The 9,611-nt window shown below is 31.1% G+C and overlaps 1 protein-coding gene across 4 annotated transcripts; it reads left to right on the top strand.

The window, feature by feature from the left end:
• Positions 1-6,140: 6,140 nt before the first annotated feature.
• Positions 6,141-8,830, top strand: LOC121216794 (uncharacterized). 4 transcript variants are annotated; one of them, XR_005913012.1, is made up of 4 exons: positions 6,141-6,363; positions 6,671-6,726; positions 7,732-7,952; positions 8,479-8,830. XR_005913012.1 is itself a non-coding variant. In XM_041092205.1 (4 exons), the coding sequence occupies exons 2-4, from the start codon at positions 6,694-6,696 to the stop codon at positions 8,530-8,532; spliced, it is 327 nt and encodes a 108-aa protein (XP_040948139.1). In that variant the 5' UTR covers positions 6,147-6,363; positions 6,671-6,693; the 3' UTR covers positions 8,533-8,830. The 4 variants fall into 4 exon arrangements, 2 of the variants coding, with proteins under 2 accessions (XP_040948139.1, XP_040948138.1); XR_005913013.1 differs by having other exon boundaries at positions 6,147-6,363; positions 6,661-6,726; XM_041092205.1 differs by having other exon boundaries at positions 6,147-6,363; positions 6,671-6,745.
• Positions 8,831-9,611: the final 781 nt, after the last annotated feature.

The raw sequence follows: 9,611 nt of genomic DNA, 5'->3' as shown, positions 1-9,611 counted from the left end.
TAGTTTTTTTGTTGTTTTAAAGGGTAGACTATAGCCTATAAATAGTTTGTAAGCTTTTGATTTTATAAGAGAGAACAATTTTATGTTCAGAACATTTTCTACAGAATTAGCATCATTTGTTAAAATAAGACCTGAAAATAGGGCTCTTGCAACACCCTCCATATCTCTCAAAGCACCTCCACAACTTGCACTATCCTTATTTTCTATCCCACATACATTGAACTTTAAACATCCTTACAGAGAAGGGTGCCATATCGATAAGGATGATCTGGATTTAATTGTGTCTTCTTGCACCTGTTCGGACAAATCCATCGAGAGCTCTCTTACATCAATAAATCATCATAGACAGACCTTATCCATAGCAATGCCATCATCTTTGATTGAAAAATCAAAGTTTTCATGGTCATCATCTTTCTTTTAAAGACAAGTCCATTTCTTGCCAACCATACTGTCCAACAGGCTACCGAAATTGATATCAACCATAAGTTTTTTCGAATTCTAGCCAATTTCATATTATAACACAATGAGTATAATTCATCAAATCCTTCTACCGGTTCCCATTCAGCCTCCCACCAATTGAAAATTTTATATCAAAATCCTTTAATAAATTTGCATTTCAAGAAGAAATGGTCTGCTCTCTCCGGAACCCTTTCACACCATGGGCAACCGACCGAGATGTTTTGAAGATTCACCCCTCTTTTGAAAAGAATTTCCTTTGTAGGAATTCTATCAATAGCGAGCATCCAAAGAAAGCTTCGCACTCTCAATGGTACCTTTAATTTACATATTTTTTCAAAAGCAAAATTTATATTATCCCCTCCATCTATTATCAATAATTTAGCAAGAAACAATTGTCGATCGCATGGCCCAATTGGACCCCCATCCATTCTGGGCTGAGCAAAAGGACTGCTTGGTCGCTAATCAAATATTAAAGAATAACAGATTCGACTATTCTATTGTCCTTACCATAAATTCCCAATTACTATCGTGTACCCAACAAAGCCAATCGTCCTCCAGGAACTAACTCCGTGCTACTCACTTTATCCTCCAATCTACGAAGCATCTCTTCCTCTCTTTCCAATAAGGATATTGTAAAGAGTTTGCTCCACTTTACTCTGCTCAATCCATTATTTCTCGAGTAATCTGCTACTATACCTCTTTTTTGTCTTGCTAAGCGAAACAGCCTTAGAAATTCCAATTTTACTGGACAATGACCGCACCATATGTCCACCCAAAACATCGTCGTCCTTCCATTCCCATCCCACCAACAAAAAGCTTCATTCCCCACCCTTTTAGACATATTGGCATCTTTAGAATTCTCTACAATACCTCTCCAAACAATTGACATATCTTTTGTACAAGTCGTCCTAAATCGCCAATGTTGCAAGCTCAAAACATACTTCATTAGGATAACTTTTTGCCATAACACATTTTTCTCGATCGCAAATCTCGAGCTCCATTTAGCCAATAATGCTCTATTTTTTATTCTAATATTCACCACTCCTGCTCCTCCATTCTCCTTTGGATGTTGACAATGCATTGGAAAAAAGAATTATAGAAAGTGAAGATAGGATTAAGGAGATCGATGAATCTAGTGAACACAGAGAATTGACTAAGTTAGAGATGGAGGAATTAAAAAAGTTGAATACTGAACTTTAGGAAGCAATTAAATTTAAAGAATCAGTTTGGCGTCAAAAATCAAGGATTACATGGTTAAAAGAAGGGGATGCGAATTCAACTTTTTTCTATAGAGCAGTGAAAATAAAAGCTAAAAGGAATATGGTATATAGATTGAAAATAGGGAGTCATTGGTGCAGTGAACCTAAGGAGATGAAAGAGAGATAGTATGATTTTTCAAAAATTATTTTAATTGCCCAGTGAGGAAGTGGAGAATGGACTTGGAACTGAATTTTAGAAAGCTAAATGAGGAGAAGGCTTTGAAACTGGAGGCACCATTTTTGATGGATGAGATTAAAAAGGCAGTATGAAGCTGTGCTGAATCGAAAGCACCTAGACCGGACTGTTTTAACCTGTGTTTTTTAGAAAAAGTTGGGAGATTGTAAAAGAGGATCATTTCAGATTGATGATAGACTTTTTTATATCCAAAAAGCTTGAGAGGACTATTAATTCATCATTTATCACACTCATAACCAAGATTAAAAATCCAATCGAAATATCTTATTTTAGCCCAATTTATTTGGTGAGCTCTTTGTACAAGATAGTGGCAAAGGTATTGTCTCAAAAAATAAGAGAGGTAATTGGAAATGTGGTGAGCGATACTCAATGTGCATTCATTAGAGGAAGACAAATATTTGATGGAATTTTAATAGCAAAGGAAACAATCCACTCGATTAAGGAGAAAGATGGAAGGGGGGCAATCTGATCTTCAAATTCTTCAAATTGGATTTTTCTAAAGCATATGACTATTTTCGGTGGGATTTTTTGGAGTTGGTTTTATTCAAGATGGGATTTGGCGAAAAATGGATATGATGGATAATGGAGTGTGTATCTACAGTGAGAGCAACAGTTGTAGACACCTATCTTGTCCAAGTCCAATTAGAGGCCCATTTAAATTTTTGTTCTCTCTTGAGTCATTTGAAGCCCACTTAATTTTGGTCAATTTGAGACTTTTTTTTCTTTCTTTTTTGGGCTTGTCAAGGGTCAAATTATTATTATCATCACTACTACTATTATTATTAATAAATATTATTATCATCATTTTTTATAAATATGCAAGATTAAAAAACAATATATAAATAAATGAAAAAGAGGGAAGCCTTTTCATATTTTTGTTCTAAAAAAAGGCACAACAACAACAACAACAACAACAACAACAATAAGCATGCTATTTCTCTTTTTTTCTTCTATCTTATTATTATTTTTTGGCCATAGATATGTCATGATGGATCGGGTTTTGGGTTCCGATGAAGAGGATGTCACCGAACCGTCAGTCCTCCGCCCCTAGGAGCCCCAAAAATCTCATTTTTCGCTCCCATTTCCAAAATAAATGTTTCTTTTTTAAAAAAAAAAAGTTTGACCTTGGGAAATGTTTTGATTTTTTTTAAAAAAAGAAAGTTTATATTTTAAAAAATAAAAATATGTTTTTTTTCATCATTTTAAAAGGAAAGTTTAAATTTTTGAAACAATTTTTTTTATTTTTTTAACTATTTCAAAATAAAACCTTTGAACTTTAAGAAAAATAGCTCCTTTTTTAAAAAAAAACAGAGAGAGTTTAGATTTTTAAAATAAAAATCTTTTTTTAGTCATTTTAAAGGAAAAGTTTACATTTTTTAGAACAAAGTTTTGATTTTTTTCAACTATTTTGAAATAAAGTTTCGGTGTTTAAGAAAAGTAGTGAATTTTTAAAAGAAAACTTTAATTTTGCAAAAAAAAAATCCCCACCATCGTATGCAGCAACTCCACCACCGGAGGCCGGAGAGTCATTGGGCTCTTTGGTGGTAGAGCCATGGCCAACATAGAATGAGGAAGAGAAAGAGGAAGATTTTTTTTTTGAAAAAAAAATTAGGTTAAAATCAAAGAATTAATAGTTTTTTTTTCATTTATAGGTGCCAAAAATGGGTAATTTATTCCCACCCCTTACATTTTAAATTTACAAAAATACCCCTTTTTTTGCAGCACCGCCCTCACTCTCTGGCATATTTACACCCGTAACCCTTTGATTTTTTTCAAACATTCGATTTAATTCGAAATTTATTACTTTGATTCTTTTATTGTATTATGAATAAGGTGTATTATTGTTATTATTATCATCATGGTAAGGTCTTATTTATTTCATTTCTTTAATCTTTCTTTTTATTTTTGCCATTTTGGAAGAGTTTTAACTTTTCATTAACTTTAGCCAATTTAATTGATTTTCCTATTTTATTACTATTCATTTTAAAAGAGGGAACTTTAGGTCATTTTTCCATCCTATAATTGTTGACATGAAGTTAGTTAAATAGGTGTTATATTTTAATGAAACCATAAGGTTTTTACATTTGGATTTAGGTTAGTCCATAAGATCTTATCCACCATTTACCCTAGAAAAATTATAAATAATATGTAGGATATTTTTAGGGTTTTAAAGTAGTTTTAAGTATCGTACAGGATTCCTCTTTAGAATCTTAAATTAATATGTAAATATTCTTTAGGACTTTATTCAAGATTAAAATTAAAGATTTTTGTAGGTGAATTGTATGTCGAAACCACTTTTTGAAAACAAAAAATAGTGTCGACTTATAAAATTTTGAAAATTAGAGTCGCCACCGATCTTTTATTGAGGTGTGATCGGATCACCTTGAAAATGATTTTGGTTTACGAGTTTAAAAAAAAAATGAGTTCGGGAGTCAGTTACGTAGGAGGAAGGATTAGCACCCTCCTAACGCCCAAAATTGGTACCGAATTGATTAGTTAATGCCTTAAAGTCGAATGTCAAAAATTCGAAAAGATTAAAACGATCCCCCTTTTATTGAAACTTTGTGTATTTAAAAAAAATGTTTGACCATATTGGTTCAATGAGGAAATCAAAACCCCGTAAGTTAGGGAACAATTCCTCGAAGTTCCCAAGACGATATATAAGTTTGCCTTTATTGCAAAAATGTTGTCTTGAGATATAGAAAGGTCATATCCAATGAGTTAGGACACAACGTTTCTAATTCCCAAGACAAGCTTTGATTCAAAATTTTTATGTTTGAATTGAAAAAGGGATACTTGGTTACTTAAATTCAACGAAGAAAATTGAAATCCAGTAAGTTAGGATACAATCTTCTGAAAGGTTCCAAATACCGAGTTTTGCGTTATTTTGAAAAACTTTTGAATAAAAATAATTTCGATATTTAAACGATATTAAACGTAACCCTTTAAACGAATGTAATGCAACGGAATGATAATGTACAATGCGAAAGGACGATTTGTAAACAAAATATATTCTAATGAATGACAAATAATCAATAAATACAAAAAAAAACAATACCATACATATAAGAGCAGTACTCACATGTAAATATTAACATCAACATTTGAAAACTAATGACCTAGAAGCCTATCACAAATAAAATATAACTAATTTAAAATAACTAAAAAGTAGCATGAGAGAAAAGAAATTTGAAATTATCAATATATCTAAGTGATTAACGTGAAGACTTGAAATAATTTAAAAATAGAATTAAAAATGAATAATAATATCTAAGTGAATTTTAAAGTAAGTATTATAAGAAGAAAATCAAAATAAAATAAAACCCAAAATAATACACATATATTAATCTAAATAGGTAATACATGTGAAATGAAATACTCAATATAAATAATAATAATAATAATATATATAACAATATGTGTAAAAGTTGAAATAAGTAAAATATATTAAAATAGGATTTTTAAAAGAAATAAATTAGATATTTATGAAGATAGATTTAAACAAATATATACAAATATGTTAGGAAAGAACTTAAAATTAATGGTTTTAATAATATGAAATCCATAACATACAACATGAAAATAATTTGATATAAATTACATATTATAAAAGAAAACCATTTAAAAATAAATAAATAAATTCTATTGGATTAACATAAAAATGTAAAATAATTCATTATGAAATTAAATAATAATATACGATAATAATATAAAAAAATTAAAATAATAGTACATAATAGAATAAAATAATGTATATAAAAAGGTTAGGTAAATTGATAAAAATAATAATACTAATAATAATAGTAGTAGTAGTAGTACTAATAATAATAATAATAATAATAATAATAATAATAATAATAATAATAATAAGAGTATTAAACTAATTAATTTAATAGCAAAAATAACAAAAGGACTAATTTGAAATTAAAACAAAAATTTAGGGGCAAATTTGAAATAAATAAAAGGATATGGATCATATTGAACGCGCGAATAACAAGGAGGGACCAAAAGGGAAATTAAGCCCTACCCTTCAAAATGCCGCGTTCCATCATGGACCGAAATGAAACCAGCAGAAAATTATATGGCCAAAATTAAAGTAACAAAAAGGGCCAGATTGAACCACGACACAAAAGTAGAGGGACTTGGTGTGCAAATATCCCTCACAATACCAAAACGCATGGATCTAGTCGCATTTAGGTCGGGTCATCGGGTACAGGCCATTAAACGGCGTCATTTTGAAACCACTGCAGTAGGCCCTAAACGACGTCGTTTAAAGAGAGTTATAAAACTTAAAAAAAAACCTAAAACATAAGTGTTTTATAAGACTAAAACCATCAGACAAAAACCTAAATCTCTGCCCCTTTTTCTCACCGTTTCGAAACCCAGAATCCCCCTTTCTACCCCAATTCAGACGAAGTGAAGCAGGACTCCAACGGCACGCTCACACAGGTAAATCCCTTGCCCTTTTTTCTCTTTTTTTTTCACACACAATTAATCAAATATAGAAATGAAAAGCAACAAAAATAAAAAAACTCCACTCACCTTAAAAATCTGATTTGCTTTTGAAGTTTTTTGATCTTTTTTTTTAGTATTGATTTTTCATATCAGCTTTTACAGTATTACAAATGGCTTTATATAGCCGAAACAGAAAAAAAAAGAAAAATAAATAAATAAATCTATTATGTTATCCAGCTCTTTGCTTTGCTGGCATATTGTTGCTTTTGCTATTGTTCATTTCTGTTTTAGGTGTACGCAGGTGCGATGACGTAGAGGCGTGGCATGCGTGGAGGCCTGGTTCCCAGCTGCGGCGTGGTCTGTTTCCAGAAACTAGGTTTTTCTTTATTTTTTTATGTTAGGCATTTGGGCCTGTAATTGGGTAGTGGATTTGGGCCTGGTATTGGGCTTTTTAATTTGGACACTAATTGGACTTTATTTATTTTTAATTTTAACTGTTTATTGCTGAAGGGCCCTGGCCAAAATTTGGGTTCTACATTGTAAATCATGAGTAGGTCTTTTTAAGTATTTTATTTTTGAAACTTTTTAAGAAAGCTAATAAATATTATTTAAGGTATATTATTTTAAGATTTTGATGAATTTAAATATTAGATCAAGAATTTTAAAGTAAGATAGATCATAAACCCGACATAGGATACTTTCGTAAGATCTTGATAGGTTCAATGTTATTAATTTAATCTTTTAAATAATAATAATAAAAGATCAAATAAGTTGTAGATGGATTTTAATATTTCTCTTATTTTATTGGTAATTTCTAGGTTTTTTTAGAATTCTAAAATAGAATTAATTTTATGAATTAAAGATATTTTACTATACTTATTTAGGTATCCTTTAGGGTTCCCGTTAAAATTAAAAATCTCTCATTAAAGTTTCAAATTAGATAAGTTTTGGTGAACACATCTTAATGGAGTTACAAGTAAGGCATTTTCTTTAGAGTTTTTATTTAAAATTTCCATAAGATTTTAGCGTAGATTAAGACATTAATATGCTTAACTAAAAAAAATTCTATGTTTTATGACCCCGTAGGACTACCCCCTGGATAGGTGTTGTGGGGGTGCTATAGCCTTCCCCATACGTAATTGTACTCCCGAACCCAAAATTTGGTGATGAGATCGAGTCTAGACTTTTAGGATTTTTCCAAAGTATTAATTCTAGATTTTTAAATGATAGGTGGCTTACCAACCTAACCCTAATTGGTTAGTGGTGACTCTACTTTAATTTAGGCCCTTCATGTTTAGCTTTCTTTACTAGGCTCCCGTACTCTTATGTAGGAAACGTTATGACAATAGTAATTATCAACAGGTCAACCACAAACGAATTCAAATTCTGCAGAGGTCTTCGTCAAAGAGATCTGCTATCCCCATTCTTATTTATTTGTGACGGAAATGCTTCATTTGGCAATGGATAAAGCTGTGGAGTTGGGGCTAATTGAAGGCTTTCAAGATGTTATTCTTGGACAGAATTTTACTAATTTACAATTTGCGGACGGCACTGTACTATTCTTAAGAGCATATGAAAAAGAGGTGAGCAACGTGAAGTATATTCTACTGTGTTTTGAGATCTTTTTGGGTCTTAGAAGGTTGTGGGCTGGTGATTATTGAGCAGGTACTATGTACCTATGATATAGACCGTAGCGATGGCTTGAGATCCTACATGTGTTGCGGATTCTATACAGCTTGTGTAAGCAGCATCGTGAGTCAGTTAAAGTTATAAATGTTAACTCGAATGAGTGATACATTTTTGATTACTTGAAATGAGATATTGTTAGAACTATGACTTGGTTTATGATCATTTATCATATGGCATCTTGATGATGTGAATTATCCAAGTATAAGTGTTTTCAGAAAGTTGAAATAATAGTAATATGGAATATGATTTGAATTATTGTACTGTGCAATACTCACCTGTTGTGAGCTATGATTGACAGGAACTTAATTTCTTAAATCTCATACATTGTTTATTTATGTTCAATCTGATAATATTATCATTTAATCATCGAAGTTACTAAGCTTTTGTAAGCTTACTCGTGTCTTTTTCTTTTTCTTGTAGGTTACATTTTATGAAGGGGAGATCAGATCAACTTACAAAATCACACTACCCTGAAGACTCTTTTGGTAGATTTTGTAAACAATTTGGTTATATAGCATGTAATAGGACAAATTATTTATGTTTGTAATGTTTCATAGCTATGTGTGGTGTTTGATATGTTTTATGTTGTGAAATGGCAACTTTATATGGTATGCTTGTTAAATTCAAAGTTGAGCTTGAGTGTTTTGTCCAGGGAATAGTAAATATCATGTTTAAGTATGGTATGATGAGATTGACATAGATTAGTTGGTGTATATGTATGACTTGTAGGTGATATGAAATGATTATGTTGGGTATAAGCATTATTTTGTAACTTCATGTATGACGCCTTGGTTTGGTTTTAGGTGGTTGAAATTGACATGTTTTGGTTGCTTTTAGGTGTGGTTATAGTCTTATGATCATGTGTTATGAATTTGTTTAGGTACTTATGTAATTGGATGAAAAATGAGCATGATTTTAGTCACTTTTGGGTACACACGGCCTGGGACAAGGGTTGTCATACAGTCGTGTGTCACGCACGGGGGTGTGCCATTAGTGTGTTAGGTGCAAGGTTTTCACGGGCCGTGACACGGCTTTGTGACCCAAGTCAAAGAGTTACACTGCCCATGCACACGAGCATGTGGAATGGCCACACGGCCATGTCTAGAGCCACACGATCTAGGCCTAGACACACGGCCGTGTGACCCTTATTTTGAATTTTTTCCATTTTTGTCCCAAATCTCCTGTTTTGTTTTGAATTAGTCTCTGATTATTCCTAAGATATTTTTAGGGCGACGTATACTCCATTTAAGTTCTGTGAATGTGTGTCTTGCTTGATTTCAAATTTTTATTATATGTGAGAATTTTTTTTAAAGTTATGATGAATTAATTATTCGAATATATGATATTTTTTAATTGGTATAATATAACATTTTTACCTTTTGAAATAATGATAGAATTATTCTAATATGAAGTGGTTAATAAATTTTTAATACATATAAATTATTTTATGTTATTAAATATTATTAATATTAATTTTTAAAAAATATATTGTGATATCATTCAGAGATAACACATGAATTAAAACTAAATTTAATAAAAATTGAGAAAGGTAA

The sequence above is a fragment of the Gossypium hirsutum genome, chromosome D05 (genome assembly GCF_007990345.1).
Source record: "Gossypium hirsutum isolate 1008001.06 chromosome D05, Gossypium_hirsutum_v2.1, whole genome shotgun sequence".
NCBI classification, from domain to species: Eukaryota; Viridiplantae; Streptophyta; class Magnoliopsida; order Malvales; family Malvaceae; genus Gossypium; species Gossypium hirsutum.
The sequence above is the reverse complement of the archived record's forward strand: the minus strand, read 5'-3'. Positions and strand labels throughout refer to the sequence as shown.

What these genes read in the sequence shown, in the direction of transcription:
- LOC121216794 (XM_041092205.1), top strand. Translation starts at nt 6,694, where the DNA reads ATGCGTGGAGGCCTGGTTCCCAGCTGCGGCGTGGTCTGTTTCCAGAAA. An exon ending in GGTCTGTTTCCAGAAACTAG is followed by an intron (nt 6,746 to 7,731) that starts GTTTTTCTTTAT and finishes AATTATCAACAG; the next exon opens with GTCAACCACAAACGAATTCA. An exon ending in TAAGAGCATATGAAAAAGAG is followed by an intron (nt 7,953 to 8,478) that starts GTGAGCAACGTG and finishes TTTTTCTTGTAG; the next exon opens with GTTACATTTTATGAAGGGGA.